This window comes from Mixophyes fleayi, chromosome 9 (assembly GCF_038048845.1).
Source record: "Mixophyes fleayi isolate aMixFle1 chromosome 9, aMixFle1.hap1, whole genome shotgun sequence".
NCBI classification, from domain to species: Eukaryota; Metazoa; Chordata; class Amphibia; order Anura; family Limnodynastidae; genus Mixophyes; species Mixophyes fleayi.
The window spans coordinates 29,793,451-29,817,234 of NC_134410.1; the positions used below are offsets into that span (position 1 = coordinate 29,793,451).

The 23,784-nt window shown below is 40.0% G+C and overlaps 1 protein-coding gene and 1 long non-coding RNA gene across 3 annotated transcripts in view; one reads left to right on the forward strand and one right to left on the reverse strand.

Annotated features, from left to right (window-relative positions):
* LOC142102363 (uncharacterized) overlaps positions 1-22,793 on the forward strand; it is a 107,361-nt gene extending 84,568 nt beyond the window's left edge. Inside the window, exons 3-4 of one of the 2 annotated variants that reach the window (XR_012679253.1) lie at positions 13,247-13,386; positions 22,496-22,793. This is a non-coding gene — a long non-coding RNA (uncharacterized LOC142102363). The remainder of the gene's footprint in view (positions 1-13,246; positions 13,387-22,495) is intronic. The other variant, XR_012679255.1, reaches the window with a different exon arrangement.
* Positions 1,975-23,744, reverse strand: NSDHL (NAD(P) dependent 3-beta-hydroxysteroid dehydrogenase NSDHL). The gene is made up of 8 exons (XM_075187187.1): positions 23,613-23,744; positions 21,752-21,796; positions 21,118-21,279; positions 17,461-17,607; positions 9,015-9,143; positions 8,355-8,497; positions 5,294-5,396; positions 1,975-4,163 (listed from the first exon to the last, which is right to left on the reverse strand). The coding sequence occupies exons 2-8, from the start codon at positions 21,770-21,772 to the stop codon at positions 3,831-3,833; spliced, it is 1,038 nt and encodes a 345-aa protein (XP_075043288.1). The 5' UTR covers positions 21,773-21,796; positions 23,613-23,744; the 3' UTR covers positions 1,975-3,830.
* Between the last annotated feature and the right edge of the window lie 40 nt (positions 23,745-23,784).

A 23,784-nucleotide genomic window follows, 5' to 3' on the forward strand; every position in this document is an offset into this window, starting at 1 on the left:
AACAGAATAGTGACTGCTCCTGGCCGCAATCTAACAAGTCCCGAAAAATGTTTTTTTTCGGGAACTTGTCTTGATAATGTACGCCAGCTTTCATCATCCGAATTGAAGACATCCACTGCTGTCAGCTCTGCTCCGGAGAGCAGAGCTGGACAGCGCATGTGTGGAGGGATCACATGATCCCTCCCTGTCACTCAGCGCGCTCTCTCTGCAACGATAGTTGCAGAGACAGAGTGGGGACTTTGTGCGCATGTACACTGCACATGCGCAATTGAAGGAAGAAGAGGAGATCCCGAGACAGCGCGTCCGAAGAGGGAGGCAAGTGTGATTTTTTCTATCACAGAAACAGCAGTTTTTCTTAACTGCTGTTTCTGTGTTCCCTTTTTAATGTGAGAAATAGTTCAATCCTTATCCTTGCGATAAGGATTGATAACTATTTCTCACTTTTGCCGAATAATGATAAATGTGCCCCTAAGACCTCTCTATCTAATTTAATTAAAGAAAATGCCTATAAGATTTACACAAGGCGGTACATGGGGCATAATCAAACTTAATAATATTCTCCAGTCCACGTCATCTTAGTGCTGGCAAGGTTTTGGCCAAAGAGATTACGGCTATCATGCTTGGTGGATGCGTCCCCAGATTTCTACCTTTTGGAGAGAAATTAAAAATATACCTGAGGACATGCTATAGATAAATATCTGTTTGGACCACTGGTCAGCTCTCTTATGCTTACCTATTTCTATCTTGCTTATTACTCTAAAAATAACTCCTTACGATATACTGGCCCTGGGACAAGGATATATTCCTACTATATTAAAGTAGTAATCCTATGAAATAATTAAGTATTTCCCCCATTGTTTTTTGCATCTAAGGCTGCTAGTAATGATTTAGGATTCTGGACTACCATAGCAATGACAGTCACATGACACATGATGTAATGAGCAGAGGGGCTACGGAACACCCCTCTGAATGCTATCTGCACAGTGACCTCCTCCTTCTCCCCCTCTGACATCACACAACATGCTGACAGTGTCTTCATAGCAGACATTTTTGTTTGCCAAAAGGAGAGCATTTGAAAAGGAGATAAAGATTTAAAGGAATATAAAAGACAAATTGGTATGAAGCATGCTTAAAAAAGGTATTTAAACTTGATATTTAAACGGAAAAAAATAAATATATACACTGTATATATGTGGGATTATTGCATTAATGTTCAAAAATAATTGGAAACACACCCCTACTCCTTTCCCCTCCCTTCACTCTCCCCACCCCCCTAGCTTTAGAAATGTGTGTGTATATATATATATATATATATATATATATAACACACACACACACAAGTTAACCCGTGCATGATACTCATGCATTCTAGTCAAATCAAGCTACTTAAGGTGTTAAAAAGGTTCTTGTCATGCATTTGGGCCTAGCCCAGGCGTCCTCAGGGGAAAAGCGTTACTTCCCGACGTAAGCACCCTTTTTTAACGTGGTTTTGTCCACGTCACCACCTCATCATTCTTCTCCATCACCTCATCCTTCATTTTCATTGCCACAACTATCCAGATGTCTATCCAGACACAGGAATCTCTCTCAGCGGTCCTGAGTATCACACTCCTCTCACTCTGTCACCCCCGGCAACCACTCCCCACTGTCACCCCCGGCAACCACCAACCACTCCCAACTGTCACTTCTCCTTCAAGAAATATATATATTTTTTTTAAATCTTTATAAACACTTTTAACAATTAACAAATTAAATTAACAAATTAAAAACATCTTAGTATACCAAATTTCAGCCCTTTCTGATTTTTTTCCCCACACACACTAAGAATTTAGTAGGTCAGTGTATAACTCCGCCCAGCAGGTGGCGTTGCAGCTTGGTTTTATTTTTTCCACACACACACAGACAGACTAACACACGCCACTAGACATTTATATTATAGATATATATTTGATACAGAGACTACATACTCAAATGTGTTACAACAATATTTTATTTTGTTGTATTTGTCACAATTACATGTTTAACATACTTTGATATTGTCATCGTAAACAGAAAAAGTAGATTTAATTTAAAAAAATGTCTTATAAATAAAAAAAATTGTTCTGGGGGGAAACCATTTATTGATGCTCCAGGATTCATGTACTATGGGATAATTATGGAAAGCTACAACTGGGAACTACTGTGACAACAAATAAAACAAATTAATTCTCCTCATGTAAGTAACAAATTAACAAACTTGCAAGCACTGGATATTTTAGATAACCATTGTTCTATGGAGAAGCATTTTCCCTATGCACACTAAATACGTTTTAAGAAAGTTACTGAAATGACAAGCAATATCAAATATATGAAATTCTACGAATGTGTATTTTCTAATTGGAACAGCTTGTTTTGTATGTACAATGACACTTCTAAACAACAGATACTGGTGCTCGAAATAATATGACTGCATTGAATGCAATCTTTTAACGAGGAAACATACACAAAAATGAGTATCTTATTTTTCTGTCCATTTAAGTAAAAACTAATGATTCGTCTGAACGGTTTGACGTCTGTTTTCCAAGCTGTCACTATTTGCACTCTATCAGGGATTAGATGGTCGGTGTCATCGTGTCGGAGTATCCGATGTCGGGATTTTCATCATCAATATAAGGTACCCAAACCCCATAGAATCATATTGAAAAGAACCCAAAGTTGACTCATCTTAAAACAGAACGGGTTCCTTGTTTGGCTTTAGTATGAAATAAATACATCTACTGATTGTTTTGTTTTTTATAAATAATGTATCTTTCTGGATAAACGTCATCTAGCCACTACAATCATTAATGATTATGGTGTTTATCAGTTGACTTAGCAAGATCCATCATTCTAGGATTTGGGTCACATTAGGTACATTACAGGTGCAAAATGCAACATTTGGGATTTACTGTAGAGATTCAGCATTGAAGTTGGAAGGATTTTAGGAAGCCCATACTGTTGTAGTGAGGTGCAGGGTAGATCTTAAACCTTAGAATCTTGGATGGACTCCTGCCTGCATTTCCATTAAGCACTCATCTGTACAAAAATAGTTCCCATTAGCTGTGTTCCATGTTCTGAGTTGTGTTTTATGCAATAAGGAATAAGAGGAACATTAGTTCCATAATTACACATGAAGAAAAATGAGGTAGTTAAACAAATAGCATTTGACTTGGGAATGATTATTCTGTCTTTAGAAGAGACAAAATAGATTTCACACCGAGCTCCATTCCTCTTGTTGGTATAGGAGCAATAGCAATGTACAATGGTCTGGGCCTGTGCTGGTGTCATGGCAATAAGTTCAGTACCACCAGGAATAGCAGGAAAATAACTCAGTATTCAGTAAAAAAGAAAAAAAAAAAAGAAAGAAAAGAAAATGTTTAGCCTAAATGACAAAATGAACAAATGACTTCACAATTAATCCACCTTATTAAATCAGTTGCTCAATAGTATTAGTTTCCTTTACATTATTTAGGAATATTCCATTCAATATGAACATTTACAGTGCAGCATTGAGGTGGATCCCAACAATTAAAAATTACAGGGAGAAAAAAAATGCCTCAAGTTTTGTTGTAAATTACAAAATCTTCACTCGCTGACAAAACATTTATGAAAACTGTTTTATCACCGATTAAAAGGTGACGTAGTCCTGGTCAGTTTTAAATCGGTTATAGAACTTGTCCTTAACACCCAATCAGAGCCTGTCGTTTTTCTAGTATGTTTAGAAAATGAAGGCAGCCATCTGATTGGTTGCTATGGGCTACCTGTAGAACAGTTTTCATAAATGTCTCCCATAGTGAGGTGTTCAGTAAAATCTAACTGGCTTTTTTCAGATGTGCGTAACTCTGAACGGTTTTCTCCACAGCTTTATCCATGCTCACTACTGGCTTGTAGCCCATGTCCTTCTTGGCCCGCTCACAGCTGTAATAGTGATAAGTCCCAGCCAGCGCAACTCTCATTGGTGTGAAAGTTGGCTTAATTTTGACAAGTGGACTCAGAATCATCACCAAAATAGACAAGAAAACGGCAAGGTAGTAGGCCAACACAAAGGGAATCTTGTACTTAGGTGCTTCGTAATTCAGACCAATCAGAACGCGGGAAATGAATGTCCAGAATGGGATAGGGTCATCATTTGTGATATGGTATGCCTAAATGAGATAAGAGAAGTTAGCAGAATTCACATATACTGTAAAAAACATAACAGTGCTATTTTGTGTTAGAGGAAAAAGTAAAAATAGGATTTTCATACTTATGTAAACTCCATTTCTTATTCCATTGGGGGACAGCGGGAACATTGAGGCATAGTATAGGGGATCCAGGCGTGCAGGCACTTTAAGAACTTAAGATTTGACTCTAGTGCCTCCTCCTCTATTCCGCTCTCCTGTTAGGCCTCAGGTTATGTTTAACCAAGCCCCACAGAAAAGGAGAAACAAACATAAAAGAGGGAAAAACAACATCCTCTCAAACAGAAAACGCAACATGTCACACAAAAGGAGAAACCTGTGCGTCAAGGGTCGTGCGACAAGATTTGGCAAGAGACTGAACGCGAGGGGCAAAGGAGAGTCGAGAATGACACTGAGGCAGCGGAGTTGGGGAACAGGGGAGATAGTGGTTTTGTCAACAGTGATCGAGAGGTCAGGAGGCGAGGAGACTATTGATGGAAGGAGAACAATGAGTTCAGTTTCGGCCATGTTAAGTTTGAAAGCGTAAGGACATCCAGGAAAATGGTGGAGAGGCAACTGGACACCCGAGACAGGAGGGAAGAGGGAAGATCAGAAAAGGAGAGGTAGAGTTGAGTATCATCTACATAAAGGTGGGACTGGAGGCTGAAGGAACTGATGAGTTAATCCACGGAGGTGTGCAGAGAAAAAAAAAGCAGAGGGTCGTGGACGAAACCCTGTAGGACTCCTAAGGGAAGGATGAATGGGGAGAAGGAACCAGAGGTAGAAACAGAGAAGAAGGGATTGGCAAGGTAGAAGGTCAATGGTGTGAAGGGTGTGGAGTAGGAGAGGGTGATCCACAGTGTCAAAGTCCGCAGAGAGGTCCAGGAGGATAAGAGAAATGGCCCCTGGATTTGGCTGAGAGAAGATCAATGGTGACTTTGGTTAGGGCAGGTTCTGTGGAGTGGAGGGGGCAGAAGCCAGATTGGAGAAGATCAATGAGGGATAATTAAATCTTATGTTCTTAAAGTGACTGCATGCCTGGATCCGCTACACCCAATGGATGTATGTATATATTTAAAAAACAAAAACTAAACGTGAACACTGTAGTACAATACCTTTCCAGACAGAGGAGAGTCTTTGTGCAGATATTCAGCTGCCAGAATATGGCCATGTACCACATTTTCCACAAATGTGAAATCCACCAAATTCTTCCCATTTCTAGAAATAAAGGGTTATAAAATGACATCAAATAAAATATTACTAGTAGTATAGTGATAGCAGTTGGCAACCTAGTGTAATTATTGAGTGAAAGTATGGCACCCATCTACTATTAATATGTGAGCTTTGTGCTTCCTGGATTACCGAAGCTTAGAAAGCAGAGGGAGCACGTGCCATACAAAGTAGAGTTTACAGTGATGGCCTCATAAGTTTGGGGCAGCCACCCTTGATCGATGACAGTGAAAGAGACTCTGTGGCTAGATGCCCTGTAGGAGCAATGATCTGGGTCCACTAGACCCAGATGATCTCTGTCAAGCAGGAAACACTGGAGGTCACATCAGCAATGCTCATTTGTGGTAGTTGTTTTAATCATTGTCCATGTTTATGGTCTAATAAATTCTGATTTTCTTTTATTATGAAAGATACAATTTCTTGGGGGGAATTCAATTAGCCGCGGCGTCAGGCTGCTACGGTACAGAATCTCCTCTCATTTTCTCCTTGCAACTCTATGGCACGCGAGGTGAAAGGAGCAGGGATTTGAGCATAAACTCCACTGCGACGTGTCTTTGCGGACTGTTTCAGAGACACATCGCGGCACCTTGCACCTAATCAAACCCCCTTCGAGATAAAGGCAATAATGCACCTACTATAAAATGTAAGGATATTAATTCCACGACCATTCAATTTAAAACAAAAATATGCTACCTGAACACATAACATTTCTTTGGTTTTATTGTTTTTTTTTTCCATTTTAAAAACAAAATGACAATAATAATTGCAAAAATAAAAATAAAAATGCCACTATTGCCAATCCTCAGATTCCCTTTATACAATATACTAAATCAAATAAAACATAGTTAATAAAAATGCTTGTTTTTATTTACAAAATGCAGAGTAATAAGTCAGAAGAGCATCAAGTAAGTCGAATATCTAAAAGAAACAGGCTAGTACGTGCCATATTTGGGTTCTCAATCTATTATAACCATGTTTCTAAAAACAATCACAGACTGGAACAGTGAGAGCTTAGAGAACAGCGAGATTGGGGTTATGCCAACACACAAAGAAAAGTGGAAAAAAACAATTGTCATTTAATGGTCACCACCTCTTTAATACATAGGAATGAGAGTTATCTATTGGGAAAAATCCACACAATACTACTTAGGGACTGAACTGCAAGTACCTCTACCACTAAGAAGGTCTCTCCACACCAGTGGTTGTGCTATACTCTTGTTCTGTGGAGTCACAGCATTATAAAGTACTATATTACCATCACACATACTGGGATAAAGAACCTTCATACAGCAGTGACATATTACACTGCAATAATGACCACATACTGATGTCATACAAGGTCTATCCAAAAGTGCTGTGGTTTGGTCAGGTCAGGAAATGGCCTAAACTGTCCAGATGTATCCTAATGTCCCAATCTACTCACAATACAGTATCTTGGGATGTACCCTAGTGACAAGAGATGGTCTGGAATATCAAAAATATGACAGGCACCAGGCAAAGCGGGAGGCGCACCCAACTTGTTCATACAGAGGGACTATATGGGAAATTTACGGAGATGAAACCCCACAGACCCGCAGTGCAGATTCTATGACTTCATGTGCCATTATTGCATTAATGCACCTATATGTACATGAACGCACATGGATTAGTATCTCGGGATGGCGGCTACAGTAAGAGAGCAGAATTTAGCCCTCTGTGGTGGGAGGAGCTGATCAGGGCACTGGATACAGAACTGCTCTCTAAAAACAAGAGATTGTGAGATATTTAAAAAAACAAAACAAAAAAAAAAAAAAACCCTGACAAAATAAAAAGAGCACTTTATTTTTACACCTCCTCAGAGGTTACACAAACTAGGCTCAATTTATATGCTGAAGGGGATTTATAAGATCAAACCTACAATGTAATAAAACAAATTAAAAACCCCCCACAAATATAGCAGATGAATATAAGACAGTCCAGATGTCAAAGGTACACTGGCGCATCTGCTGAAATGAAAAGCGCAGCACATCTGTATATTTTTCAGGAAATTACTCCTTATTATGCCTTCAAATAAGAGTGAAAAATGTTATAAAAATAAAATGTAAACATTAAGGAAGGCCATTTACGAATCATAAAAAAAAGACTTGCAATTCTCCTTTGTGTGCGCAGAATCGCCTACCTGTCTGCCAAACACATTTCAAGGTGTTTGCCCACTTCATGGCATTGCAGATGCTCCAGAAAATAGGTGAAAAAATAAAAATAAAGTAACAGTCCAACATACATTGCTCATTTTAGCTTAATGAAGGTATTAATCACAAGTGAAAAAAAGAATGGGACTGTCTTCAAGACTACAGAGTATAACTTTTGTGTATTTAAAAGGTTTTTACTACATTGTTTTAAGTACTAGAAAATGATAACTTAGAAGAAGTAGTGTTTTTTTTTTTTTTTTTTACAAATCAACATGTGCCTCCCTTTGCCTTAACAGGAGGATTACATATGAAAGCAGTTTAAAGCTTCAGAAGACAGGGGGCTAGATTTACTAAACTGCGGGTTTGAAAGAGTGGAGATGTTGCCTATAGCAACCAATCAGATTCTAGCTGTCATTTATTTAGAGCACTCTAGAAAATGACAGATAGAATCTGATTGGTTGCTATAGGCAACATCTCCACTTTTTCAAACCCGCAGTTTAGTAAATATACCCCAGAGGTTGTTACCAGCCCTACAAACGCTACATTAAAAAATAGGTGTTGGATGGTGAATAAAATGTATGTTTAAATGAAGAGCAATTTAAATATAAATGTAATACGGATCCCGAAAACCTAAAAAGCTGGATACCACTTATGTACGATATGCTTACACAACACATCTCCTGAGCACGGCCACCAATCTCCAGGACAACTGCTGGTACAGACAGACAATGTGAAGACCCCATGAGATAAGTTGAAGCTGGGAACTAAATACACTTACCCAATCATGAACTTCATTTTGCCACTTTTCGCTGTCTCCACCATTATGGGAACAAGCTGTGGGTCTCGTGGGCCAAATATGCCGTGAGGCCTAATAGCTACCGTCACAAAGTTATTTGCTGGGTCATTTGCTCCCAAAACTTCCTACGAGAGAGAAATGTAATAGTGGTTATATTTATTGGAAAAGAGCACAGTCTCACTAGATTATTTTGCTATGATCTTTCATTGCATCTCCTACTGACATCCAGGACAGTCAATGGCTAAACCTTCTTTACAGAAAGCAACGTGCTAAAGAGATTAAGCCAGGGTTTCCCAAACCCAGTCCTCAGGGCTCCCCAACAGTGCAGGTTTTCCATATCTCCTTGCCGGAGCACAGGTGTATTCATTACTGACTGACACATTGTAACAGATCCACAGGTGGTCCTAATTATGTCACATGTGATCCGGAAAACCTGCACTGTTGGGGAGCCCTGAGGACTGGGTTTGGGAAACCCTGGGTTAAGCATTAGAAGAAAACCTCAAGTCACAAATATTTATGTTTTAGTAATAAAAGAGATTGCACAGTTAACTGTTAATTAATGGCATTTAACATTGTACAATGCATTACAATTATATATTGATGGTGGTTTCCTTTAAATATATAATTAAAGAACAGACTTACCTTCTCTTGAAGGATCTTGGTCTCTGTATAGTAGTCAATGGGTTTTTTAGCATAAGGAAGGTCCTCAGATCCATTCTTAATGTCTTTGCCTTCAAAGATAACACTGGCACTGCTGGTCAACACGAGTTTCTAGAAAGAAGTGTAAACAGGTGTGATTATTACTACATCAGTTTTCCTTTTACTTTTAATTAAGTTTTTGAACAAACGTATAAAATTGTATTAGGACTAAACTACAATTGTGATAATGAAAAACATGCAATACCAACATGACTAAATGGATGTGGCATCTGTCCAATCAAATGCATAGACACTAAATTTATTATTTATATATTAACAATTATTTATATAGTACCCACATATTATGTAGTGCTGTAAAGAGAATATTTACTAGCTCAGTTCATTCCCTGAATTTCGTAGGAAGTCAATTATCCTACCATGTATGTCCTTGAAATAGTGGAGGAAACCCACGCAAACATGGGTAGAACATACAGACTCTACACAGATAAGATGAAACTGAACAAAAGTCTCCATGCACTGTGAGGCAGCAATGCTAACCACTTGTTGTAGATTCCTTGTTAACATCTTGAGACTAGACAAGGTTAGCCTTTTTAATTCGTCTTCAAAGAGATCTACAATAAATTGCTCAGCAAGAGGTGGGGAGTTTTCTTCTCCTAGGACAGTCCAAGACAACACTTGGCTCTTGAAGTGTGGTGGAACTACCAGACCTGTGCCTGGCACAGAATCCAAAGATGTAGCTCCATGACAACTGGTTGCCCACCTCTGCTCTATGGTATCATGGTCACTTTGACATAGAAGACAAAAGGGCACTGTTAAGAGTACTGACTGCAGCAAGGATAGACAAAGGGTAAAACACTTCTATAATAAAAGCCTTACTACAATGCTGTTTTAGAAGCTGCTCTTGTGCAACTGCTTTGTGCAGGAGCAGCAGGCGTGTCCATATAGTGCAACAACCGAGAAAACAGTGTTCATGAACAGGAAGGACAGCGTTACCACCGGAACCTAAACTAGTGAAGTTTTAAGTTTAGTTAGAGTGAATAATATTTCAGTTTCATTGTAGACAGAGTTGATTATTGGGAGTATCTGCCAATATCACAATAAGCAGCTGGTCTTTATTCAGAAGTGACTTGCAACATATTGTTCTAACTTCCACCCTTAATCATCCCCCACACCTGTACATGTCATTTCAGGTGTGAACTCCCAGCTGCCTCCACCCTTAGGTGGCAGGTATTCAATGAATGAGAAACTGAATTACAACTCCCATCCATGGAAATACTTACTGCATATATTACTGAACTAAATAAAAAAAACGTTGAGAAGAAACTTTTCATTAAAATAAAGAGCAATTACATAAGCCTATACACAACAATTATTAAAACGCACATTTTTTAGTATTCGTTTACAGGACGAATGGCAAAAGGGAAGATGGGATAGAAACTTTCAATAGAGTACTCCCCACCCCTGTTAGCAGAAACAAACTCCTCCCCCTTTTTACTGTGGCCTATTCCTTTTACTGAAAAGGGTAGGTGCTTGGGACAAGGGCTGTGGAGTCAGAGGCAATTTAGGGTGGAGTAGGGAAAAATTGTACCAACTCCAACTACAAAATAAAAATACAAAATGGCAGGATGAGAAAGTCAAGAAAAAACAAAACCAAAAAAGAGGGAGAGAGGGGAGAGAGAGAGAGGGGAGAGAGAGAGAGAGGGGGGACTGTAGTGGACAAGGTTCTTATTTTGACCCAATGCACCGGATTCTGCTGGATGATAAACAGCTGACAAAACGGAAAGATGCTCTGAGGTAACAGCTAGGGTGAACGGGTTACAGGAATGTCAGGAGGAGGAAGGAGCTAGTGCTACCATCATGTCTTCACCCTCATCAACGGAGGATGAATTTGATTTTGACCAATATTTGGATCACAAGGAGCATACAAAGTGTCGCCGCTTAGAAATGGGCACCTCAACATAACCCATAGAGGGCAAACTCAATACCTTTCAACAAAATCTCTCACTTGCAGCTAAAGAAATCAAAAAATTTGATCGGTCATCAAAACTAACAGTGAAATTTGTATGGTCCCCCCGTGTTTGTGTGGGTTTCCTCCAGGTGTTCCTGGTTCCTCTACACTCCAAAAACACACTGGTAGGTTAATTGGCTGCTATTAAATTGACCCTCAGTCTGTGTGTGTTAGAGAATTTAGACTGTAAGCTCCAATGGGACAGGGACTGAAGTGAGCGAATTCTCTGTACTGCGCTGCGGAATTAGTGCGTTATATAAATAGCTGATGTTGAAAGAAACCATTCACTTGTATACAGACATTGTCAGAGATCTTGCCCTGGTGGTTTGCCACTGACCCAGGTTAGTGTTGAGAGGTTGTTCTCTGCTCTTAGAATAAGTAGATCAGATTTGAGAGCATCCATGGAGGAGGTTTTTCTTTTCATGAGGGCAGTATTGTCAGTTTTCAGCTCACAGCATTTTTTTGTTCAGGTTTTTATGCTCAAGTAAATATATTTTGTGGTCTAATAGTCCAATTTATATAATGCTGAGAGCAAAGGAGAGAGTTGCGCGAGGTGATCAGAAATATAATTATAGATAAGCATGTTAAAAGGTAAAGACTATAAGCCCATCTCCAAGCAGCTTGATGTTCCTGTGAAGTTGAATGTCAACGGGACTGTAGCCAACCACCCTGGATGTGGCCGTAAGAGAAAAAAAAAAAAAAACTGACCACACAATAAACAGAAGGATGGTGAGAATAGTAGAAAAAGAGCAAAGGAAAACTACCAAAGAGATAGAGACTGAACTCCAAGGTCAAGGTACGTCAGTGTCTGATCACACCATCTGATGCTTTTTGAGTGGGCTCCATGGAAGAAGACCCAGGAAGACTCCACTATAAAAAAAAAAAAAAAAGCCAGACTGGAATTTGCTACAATGCATATTGACAAGCCACAATGCTTCTGGTAAAATGTCCTTTGGACAGATGAGTAAAAACTAAAGCTTTTTGGCAAGTCATACCAGCTCTATTGCCACAAAAAAATATTAATCTTTCAAAGAAATGACCACCATACCTACTGTGAAACGTTATGTTTTGCTGCGTCTGGCACCTGGTACCCTTAATCTGTGCAGGGCATAATTAAATCAAGACTATCAAGGCATTCTGGAGTGAAACATGCTGCCCAGTGTCAGAAAGCTCAGTCTGAGTCGCAGGTCATGTGTCCTCCAACAGGATAATGACCCAAAACACACAGCTAAACGCACCCAAGAATGGAGAAGAACAAAACATTGGACAATTCTGAAGTGGCCTTCTGTGAGCCCTGATCTGAATCCTCTATGGAAAGAGCTGAAACATGCAGTCTGGAGAAGACACCTAGCAGGGCCGTATTTCCCATTGGGCACAATGGACAGGTGCCCGGGGGCCCTGCAGCCCAGGGGGGCCTGTCGGAGGCAGCAAAAAAAAAAAAAAAAAAAAAAAAAAAGACAATACTTACCTTGCAGTCAGCTGGCGATCCGGCTCCCTCCATGGTCTCCTCCTCCGTGTGGCGCTCGCAGTGCATGTCGGACGTGACGTCATCACTCCCACCCGACATCCATTGCGGAGCGCGACGGAGGAGGAGACCAGGGAGGGGGCCGGATCGCCAGCTGACCGCAAGGAAAGGATTGTCTTTTTTTTTTTTTGCTACCTCCGACGGGCCCCCCTGACCTGCAGGGCCTATATATATATATATATATATATATATATATATGCAGAGGTTTTACTGAGAGCTACAGAATGACTGCTACTAAAGGTTGTGGAACAATATATTAGGTTAAGGGTCCCATAATTTTAGTCCATGCCATTTTCATTTGTTTTATTATTTAAAGTATTTTGTGGACACAAAATTCAAAAGCAAAAGTCTGATTTCTATTAAATATGGAATAAACAATGATGGATGGAAATAACTTATCATTTTCAAGTTATTTCAGAGAAAAATGTGGGCTCTTCTTTTTCTTGGAAGGGTCCAAACAAATTTATCCACGACTGTATAAAACATTTGTAAGCAGCTTATTATGATCCCGTTCTTACATTTTATATATTCTTTAGCTCTAAATGTATATCCTATGTTTCTGTTAAAAGAATTTCTTTCTATATTAAATGCATAGGTTGTTGCATATTTACTTTCATAGGAATATAGCTTTGTTTTCTTGCTCATTAACCTTAATAAAATATATTTTGTGTTCGATTCCAGGTAGCCTGATGACTTACAGTGAGCGCGAAAACATCTGGTGTTACCATTCTACATCAATAAATTTGACATTACAAAAGAATACACATTTGCCATTTATGAAGGAGCCGGAGTCGGTCAGGGGTAAAACAGAGAAGTCAAAGGTTCGTCGTACTGACACCAGCCCTGCTTGGGACAATTTTAATAGTGTATAATCTAGATTTAATGGCAAGCAAGACAAAGCACATTTAGAGTAAAATATTATGTTTATAATTGTTTAATAACAATACTTAGATGCTAGTCACACTTGGGGGCATATTCAATTGTTGTCGTTACTGGCGAAAGTAACGCGGCGCGCGCACTATTACTGTCATTACGGTAATAGTGCGTGTAAATACCGTTATTACGGTACTTTTCACGGTGGATTTCAGCTCGCGGCTCAGGGAGCTGCCGGCTGAAATCCGGCTTAGTATTACTGTAATAACGGTAATACTTTTAACGCCGCGGGGAAATTCAACAATTGAATATGCCCCTTAATGTAGTGCAAATGTAACAGTTATTATGCAGGTCTATAGTAAAATGTGTAAGTATCCAGATGTAGAACTAGTTGGTAGAGACAGGGGGTGTTCTCTGCAATCCATCCAGCATTATAGCAGTGATTACACAACATGACAGACACTTTAGTACTAGAACACTGGGTGTGATCTAAAATAGAGAACAGCCCTGTCCACCTATCTTATTTGATGCATTAATCAAAATATCATCCTTAAAATACAAGCATACTGTTGCAAAACAGTATGTATCAATCTAAGGCAGCACATTCTGCTATGACAGGCAACAGCGGAAATAAGAAGTAAATACTGTTTATCCTGCATTATAATGCTGTAAAATTAAAGCAGTTTAGAAGTTAAAAGTATAATTAACATTTTACTAAATGAGGTGCAGTATTTTGCATGTTTAAATGTATGTCCTTTTTAATGACTTTGTGACATTTATATGAAGTCTGTATGGAGTTGTGCAGCGGTTTATAATCTGCGATTTGGTTGTATGTTCCATGTTGTAACATGTAGCAGGGTTATATTCAGTGCTTATTTTGAACCTAAAAAAGAAGTGGAACTTTTATACATACAATTGCACAACTAGAGACCGGAGAGATGTGTCCGGTCCATGAAGGCCACCTCCATTCTGCCTTGCAACTGTTTACGGTGTACCACTCGCCCTTTGTGCTGTTCTGTATTGTACAGCAGAACGACAAAGCAAATATGACAAAGTCTACACTGTGTGAGATAACGGAGCAGAGTCACAAAACCCCCATCCTGTAATTCATTATCTTTAGGATTATCTGGAGCGCATTTGGCCCAGCAATGGACAACATCAGATCAAGAGTGAAGAAAAGAAAAAAAGAACATAAGAGACCTCGCATCTTTCATATTTCATTATGTGGCGTGTGTTCCTGCATCGTCTGATGGTTTCTTTTTTTGAAAAACAGGCTCCAGTGGATTGTTTGGGGTTCTTCAAGCTTCAAGAAAAGAAGATTTTTTTTTCCCTTCATCAGTGGAATATTTTTTTTGTGGGTTAATATTTATGGACAACTCCAGGATGCAATTGTTTTTGGACAGCTACAGGACCTGGAATGTATTGGGTTTATGGTGGACACAAGCCTATTGGATTAAAAGCTTACCAGACTTTTTTTCCTTGGCGATCCAGCCCCTTGCTGACCAGTCTGGTGTTGGTTTGTAATTATGGCAGGGGGACCTCTCTGCTATAGTGCCAACAGCCCTGGTTGTAGCACAACAGTTAATATCGTTTGGAGGTGGAAACCCAAAGCTTTCTTACTTTTTTTTACATTATTTTTTGTTTATTTTCCCAATGTTTTGAGCTGGCGGCTCTAATGCCGCCAAACCCGCAGAAGCCAATCCGAGTGGCAGGGCAGCATCCTCTGCCCGGTCTCTGTCGACAGATACATGTATATATTGTGCTGCAACCCACACCTGCTAGAAAAAAAAATAAAAAAATATAGGTACGCCCCAGTTTTAAAAAGGCCACAACTTAGGGGCAACTCCGAGGAAAGCAGTGGTGTGCAACAGGCAACCAGAAGGGCACCAGCGGCCAGGTGGGCTAATTTAATATTCTGTGTGTGTCACGGAGATGTACAGGAAAATCTGTGATGCTGGGGTACTGCATAGAAATGTGCTCAAACAGACATCGCAGTGATGACCGGCGGCACATCGCAAACAACTGAACGGCTTCCTCGAGAAGACGAAGAGATTTGTACTAGTATTAGAGGTCATCACCTGGCAATTCAGCATTCTGCGGCTATTATCTACAACACTCTGGTTGATCTTCGGTGGACTACACAGTGCATTTGTTTAGTCACTACATGTATCTTACCATTACAATAAACGTTTGAAATTATTGTAAGCATCTCCTGATTTGGTAAATATTTATTTCCATAGCGCACTAAGGGGCATATTAATTGACGGCGGAAAATCCCGCGGTCCACGCACTATTACCGTTATTATGGTAATAGTTAGCTGGATTTCAGCTCGCGGCTCAGGGAGCTGTGAGCTGAAATCCATCTAACTATTACCGTAATAACGGTAAGTTTTTACGCGCCGCGGAAACGGCACAATTGAATATGCCCCTAAGAGGGAGATTAAACTGCTGGGCGATGTGGTGCATCGACATCGCCAGCAGTTATGGTAGGAATCTCCGCTCATTTTCGTCACATCTCCGTCGTGAGTGGTCTCGTGGACATTCCGGAGACACCTCGCATCTAACTGAATCTCCCTTCTAAACATTCTTCTTTTTGGATGGTGGTGTTGCTATCCTTCAAAACCCACCTTTATTAGAGCCTGCCCTACCACACCAGTGCCCCCTCACAACTATCCCAATATCAACTCTGAGCCATACTCGCTCCTCTTGCTCAGCTCTGCCTTTTCCAACGAATTGTAAGCTTTCTCATGAGCAGGGACTTGCCTATCCTATCACATGTGCATTTGTATGTCCATTTCTGTATGCTGGGAAAAAAACAAATCAATGACCATAACAATATTATTTAGAAACAATACACAGTACTCGTTGGGTCCATCTGCAGCAGACTGATTGTGGTAAAGAAGAAATATCTGGAGAGAGCTGGCACCTGGCAGCAGGAGCCTCACATGACTACTGTCCCATTGGGGGCCCTGCTGCTCCAACTCTCAGTATGTGGCTAATAGCCGACCTCTCAGTTTCCCTTCTCACAACCTGAAACTGCCCCTGTCACGTGCAGTCCTGTCCCCACTAACATAATGACACCAGTGTTCAGGTCACTGCCTGTCTTCCACAAGATCAGCACATTCCTCTCCTGCTGATTGGAAAATCCAGATATTTACAGATTACTCACAGAGGAGCAGGTTGAAGATTAATTACACTAAGTTGGTAAGGCCACTGTCAAACGCACCATAAAAATTCTCCTCACCTACACAGCGTCCCTCATCTATTCTTATAGTTCAGCCAATACAGCAATTAACCGGCTACCTAACATTTACTGTTAAAAGAATAGAATCGGCGTGGGCCCTGCGCTCGCAAGTTAGCTGGCAAACTACAAGGACTCTTCCACGTTCCCTCGCCTCCGCCTCTCTCACCATTAGCTTGTAAGCTCTCATAAGATCTTCCGTCTTCTTGTCTGCTCGTACAACAGTGCGTCCTTGTATTATGCTTCTTGAATTTTCTGTACTAATCTTTACATTTGTTCAGTATTTTGCCTATTAAGCATTATGTATTTTACTTAATTTCTCTGTATTATTGCATTTATGCTTCTTGAATGATCTGCATTTTGCGTTTACTTGTAAGACCCCTACATTTTATCTATGCTCCCTATGTACTGGTGCGTTCTGTGGCACCATAGAAATAATAATAATGATCCTATTGATTTTGGATTTATATCAGACTTGTTTTCGAGCTGTGATATTGGACCAAGTGCCTAATACCACTGAATATATCCCACTTATACCACTGAAAATATATCCCAGTGTCTGACCAGCTTTATGGTGTATTCCTTCAGATAGTAAACTCTAGTAAGCTGGGCCCCTCTAACCTTATTCTTATTTTTTGTATGTTTTTATTGCTATCATGGTATGTATAACTTATACGTTTGTGCAAAATAATAAAATATAAAACAGGAATCTGAACAGTGCATAGTAAGGTTTTCAAACATGCAATAATGCTGTGCAATGTTCATATATAACTTCAGTCACCTGAACACCAGCTTCCTTGCAGGCTTGCAGTACTGTCCTTGTACCGGTATAGTTGACTCTATAGAACAGCTCCTTGTTGTCACTGGAAGGGGCTGGCGATGCACAGTGGAAGACGACATTCACACCCTGCAGTGCCGGCAATAAATCCTAGGATTGTAAAGATGGAGAAATGTTGGTAACAAGATACATCTCTCACTAACAATCTTAGATTTTAGTTTAAGAGAGAGAGAGAGAGAGCGGAGAGAGATGTAGTGTAAATACTATATGAACGTGTGTTTAAACAAGCTTACTATATATGAAATATAGCCTCTCCTTCCTAGAGTCTGACCAGGAAATGGTGGGATTACCTGGCTCTATGCGGCACCTCCCCCATGGATGAGATACAGGTACTCTTTGGGCCACTGTGTTGGACATTCAAATTTTCCCATCAGGTAATCCAGGCTATGGGATGGGAGGAGCTCACTATCTTGGAGTATATGCAAATTGCCATCATAAAAAAGGAGGCAGCAGACTTTGTAAAAAATAATATTAGTACAGTCATGGGCAAAACTTTTGATAATGACACAATCTTTGAAAGCCCATATATAATATTTTTACTTTAGGGAACAATACACAGAACTGAATAAAGAATAGACCAACATAAGCTAGGCATGAACAACACAATGCCCTGAGTAAGTGGACCTGATAACAGTAATAGACTCACACAACAATATGCAATAAATAGACTAACACAGTCCTCAGGTTCCTGCATACCATTAACTAAAGCTAGGTACACACTACAGAATTTTCCACCAACTTTTTATGCCGATCGATTTTACATGCGATCGATGTTCCGATCGCTCGGTCCATGGACTGCATACACACTAGCCTTGTTTTGGACGATAAAGGGAAGAGCGGACGTCCCTTTAGTGACTTTTTACAGCCATGTTGTTGTGAGCAATGACTGTAATTGCGTACTCACTGTTGTGGATCGGACGGAAGTTTATACACACTACACAGCGGAAACGAGATTGGAACGAAAATATTAAACGGTACGACCAACCAAATGAGGCGACAATCGTCTATTTGGGCAGACTTTCGACCATCGTGTCACTGCACACACTGACCCGACTTTTGAATGAGCGGTCGTATGTCGGCTGATTGAGCCGATTATTGGACAAAAACCGTGTAGTGTGTACCCAGCTTAAGGCACTGCAGATTGATGTTAAGCCTATAGCATTAACAGAAACCTGCTATTTGGTTACCAGTAATGTAACCAGTCTGTGAGCAGCTCACCAAGTCAGGGTCTGTAATTGGCCATATAATCTGCCTGCTTGCAGTGCAATGTATACTTACTTTGATTTTTGAGGCATGCAATTTCATAGACTTTTATGAAGTTGTAATACACTATTACATTGTACTTTTATTATTCTGACCTTTCTCTATTTACCTTAGGCTTATTTTTTTTTACAGTGCACTTGGAGCCAACTTATATAGTTTGCATTGGGCACAGCTGAATTCTACAACTGCAGATAGGTAATATGCAGAGAGGGGGTCCTAATAGTGCAATATGCTAACAATTTCCCCCTGTTTTCAATAAGTAAACGGTGTACCAGGCTTATCCTAGGGTCTTTCAGTCCTTAGAGTCCCGGTAAGAGCTCATCTCATAGGCAGCAGCTCAGAAAGGTGCAGTCAAGTAGAACAGGAAAAGAACGTAATAGTAATATTGTGTAGTCAAATTTATCCATTGTAATACATTTTTAAAATTGCGCATATATAAAACCAAGGTAATGCTTCACTGGAATCTTAAATGTGCAGTCTCAGGACGGACAGTCTTTATTCAATAATGACCGTTTCATCTATCGATGGACTTCCTCGGAGGAACTTTTAACCCAATTCCTGCTGGTCTCTTATATTCTCCATATTTAGGATTCCAGTTCAGATTTACCGTCTGGCTTTATGCATTTGCAATCTTAAAAGTTTATTAAAAATGTATTCATTTTACTATACTATTTTACCGTTACACTTTTTTTCCACTTTCTATCCAACCGCATCTTTTTGAGGTGCTGCCAATGTCATAAGAAAATACCAGGAATCTCTGGAGCAAAAGACCCCAAGAAAAACCTGGCAAACAATTAACTGACTTTGTGAATATAGAGGCAAACTGTTAACATACTGCACTATTAGGGCGCTATCTTTGCACATTACTTATCTACAGCTTTTACTCTTGCTGGCATCAAGTGATCTCTGCAGAAGACGGCCACCTTTATATCATAAAGAAGTGACTGTATGTGCTATTTTTCGTCGGGACCTGTGCCAAGTGATCACATTTGTTGCTTCTTGATATAGCGCCCAGCAGTGTCGGACTGGGGCATGAAGGACCCACCGGGAGAATGCAATGATAAAATAGTGTGTGCACCATTGCAAAGCCTGATGGTGTATGGTCAGTCACCAGATGGGTGGAAGGAAAGTAAGATAACTGCCCCAGTCACCTTACTTAAGTGATTCTTACCCTTCTGTCACAGTGTCAGAAGCAAGAATCATCACTCAGGTGACTGGGGCAGTGATTCTTATTTCCGTCCATTGCATGGGACACATGGCGAGTTGGAGGAAGGCTGGTGACAAATGCAGGATTTCTACAGGGGGGTTTTCATGCCATACTACCAGAGTCAGCATGACCAAGCATCGCTGGCTATCATCCCGAGCCCGGTACAGTGGAGAGAGATATTGAGAGAGGGAGAGTGTGGCCACAGGCTTAGAGGGACAGATTGCTTGTGTTGTATACGACCTAAGGCTGTCTCAGACACTATACACAGACTGCTTTAGATACTGTTCCGTGGAGATAACCGTTAGGATGTCCATCTGATTGCAGATTACTGAAGGGAGGGTAAGAGGGAGTGGAGACAGCCTGTGGAGTTGACGGATCTGTACTATATGGGGACTGTTTAACATGCTATTTCCAGTTATCACTACACTGCCATCCCCCACCCTTAGTGTCCCTCTAATAGCGGAGTTAGCTTACTTACCCATCAGCTTCATTTCTTCTCTCTACCCCTGCTCCACTGACACACGTGACCTATTAAACCACACTGGCGCGCCGTCGCGGTTAGTATTCAGGGTGCAGGGAGCAGTACACAGTCTCTTCCCTGCTCACCTAGGGTAGGTGAGGGACCCTCAGGAAGTGGGGTACCCTGGTGGGCCAGTCCAACACTGGCGTCTAACTACACATTATAGGTGTATAATTCATACAACTACCTGCAAGCATGTTCATCTCATCAAGCACCACCAGATCTGAATCCAGGGTGTCACCCTCCTCATTTTTGGCCAGAAAACAACTAGATCGAATACATTTACTTTTCCCCACCTGGGTTTCAAAATTACATGGTTCTACCTTTACAAAAGAATCTAAACACATGATGCAGTAGGTATCATGTGACCTGCCCAGCCCAATCAGCCTTTACAATTAGACACTTATAAAATCCTGTGTGCGGGACATAGAATTATTAATTTGAGTGGAGAACCCCTTTAAAGCAGCATAACATTGTTCCCTTTGAGAGCAGCATTTTTTGTTAAATGATTAGAAAAGGTTTCACAAACAGGTGGTGATGGTGTCACAATACACAATAAAAAAACAAAACAAAACATTTAACGGATGGTGAGAAAGTTTTGGCTTTTTACCTTTTTGCTACAGAGATCACCAATGAAAAAGTGCACGCGCTCATTCTCAAACCCCTGCCGCATATCAAACACATTAACAGAGTATCCTTTATCTAACAAGCGCTCCACCATGTGCTGTCCAAGAAATCCAGAGCCCCCAATAACTGTGCATTTCTTGCTGGCCTGGATTATAAACGACAAAACAAAATGAATGTACACATAATAAAAACGCGACTACTCAGATACAGGTGTGCATTTCATTCATTAGTTATATTCTACAATCAATACCAGATGTCTTGACATCCATTAGACAGAAAAGGTAGGACGTTTGTTTTCAAAATAGAAGTATTTTTTAAGCCACAAGATAAGTTCTTGCTGGAAGAAATTCACTAGGCACAAAGTTATGAGGATACATGTGTCATCCTAACTGAATTCTGCACAATCAGATTTATTCATCTTGTTCAGTCTGGTTCTTTCATGTAGACAGTGTTTTGTATATTTGTTCCCAGACTGCAAACAGACTTATGGCATTATTGGATATATTTCAACACACAAACAAAGCCATTAATTCAGAAAGCAAATTAATCCAGCATAAAACAGGGTATACAGCTCAGGAAGTTGTAAATGATAAACTAACATATGTCACAATACTTACAGGTCGTATTCGTGTAGCCATTTCAGTAAGTTCCCAAACTATCTCCTGAAAAAAATAAAAAATAAATAAAAGAGATACAGATAAGAATCATAGCTATGTACAAAGAGAGATTGTATTTATGCATGGCAGAAAGATTATCTACTCCAGATTACATAGTTATTTATAAGAAACTATATCAACTTTGACTACATAGCCAAGCATACTTTGTGACTGGCAAAACAGGATTCTTTGTTATCTATGGAGAAAGCCATGCAACCTATGTTTAGTACAGTCATAGAAGTCATTTGTAGTTTGCTGCATATTAGTCCATATGACAAGAGAAACAAGACTATAAACATCGGAAAACTGTTGGCTGGACAAACCAATAAAGAATTCAGGAGTCAGCCTGGTTGGGAAAAAGTGCATTCATTAAGATCTATAGGAATGATTCAAAAAGTACCCACTAAAACTACATTCTTCCTATAATTTGTGAATCTTCATTGTATTATTATTATTTTGCTTAGTTTATCAAGCTCCAAAATAATATGTAACGCTGTACAATACAGGAGTGTCAAATACATACATATTTGTTTCCATGAAAGAGTAAAAGTAAAAAAATTTTTTTTATATTTTCATAGTGATCTAATACATTCACAGTGATTATGAAATAGGCTAAAATTATTACAACATAATATATCTCCAAGTATCTTATATTTTACAAGAATAATTTCTATTAACATGCAATTTTTCTTTCTTTTCACCAAGGTTGATCTGGGCAACAACTATTTCCCATGGTTGCTCTGGTCATCTTACACCACTGACGGCAGACAAAGAGGAATGGATACGATTGCAGCTTTTGATTGGCCCTCCCACTCATCTCACCTTTGCAGTCATTGTAAATGGCAGACAGAAGAGATTTGCATTACAGAACCAGCAGATCCCCATGAGCTCCATGTTGGGGAATGTGTGGGTGGTGAAACTTTACAAACATCTTTTACATAGGTGGCATTATTATTATTATTGTCATTAATTTGTATGGAACCACAGTGCTCTGCAACACCAGTCAGCGAATATAAGTGTTCATAAATAAAATACACAGGTGAAAACAAAGGCTGGGGAATGATAGAAATGGCTTATTCATCGCTTTTAATCAGTAGGTTTTCATGGCATCACTTCAGTGTTCATTAGGAAGACTTGTGTATTATAAGGGTCAATACACCCCCTACAGCAATTTATTACAGATTTTAAAAAGCAATTCATATTGCCGTGACTTGTATAAAATCACACAGCCTGCAGCTTCATGCCATGGAATCCCTCAGTGACTTATAGTATTCTGATAAATTACAGCAAGGGTACATCACCCCAAGTTAAACTAAACCCACATATATATATATATACATATATATATATATATATATATATATATATATATATATATATATATATATATGGCCATAACTAGGGCTGTGCAATAGGGACGACCGCCCAGGGCGCAAGGCTGAAGGGGGGCACAGTTTATGAATATTTTAGCTTCATTTGGTTAAAATTGAGGGCTAGAGGGGCAGCATTTGTCTTTCTCGCCCCAGGCGCTAGAATTCTAAGTTACGGGTGTGTGTGTGTGTGTGTGTGTGTGTGTGTGTGTGTGTGTGTGTGTGTGTGTGTGTATATATATATATATATATACATACACACACATACATACATACATACATACATACATACACTTTGAAATGTAGTCTTCTGATTCCTGCACTGCTCCATTTTGCACTTAGCCCCCAATAACCCATACACTGACAGGTGAATGACAGAGAGGGCCTATTAGCAGGTATTACATTGAGGTTGGTGCATATGCTGAAGTAACAGCAGTGTAGCTGGTTGTTACCTGCTGTCTCTCTCCCGGGTGATACTCAGCCTCCGTCCCCCAGCAGTTAGCAGCAGATAACCCTGCACTCCTCAGATAACATCCCCAGCAATGGCCTGAGAATCAGGAGAGAACAGCCGCCTCCATCTGATTGGTGAAACTCGCAGACCTTTAACCAATAGAAGAACGTACT

Coding starts and splice junctions, on each gene's coding strand:
- NSDHL (XM_075187187.1), bottom strand. CDS start 21,772: ATGGCTACACGAATACGACCT. Junction 21,280..21,751: donor TGGCTACACGAATACGACCT/GTAAGTATTGTG, acceptor TTTATAATCCAG/GCCAGCAAGAAATGCACAGT. Junction 8,498..9,014: donor CCAAGATCCTTCAAGAGAAG/GTAAGTCTGTTC, acceptor TCTCTCTCGTAG/GAAGTTTTGGGAGCAAATGA.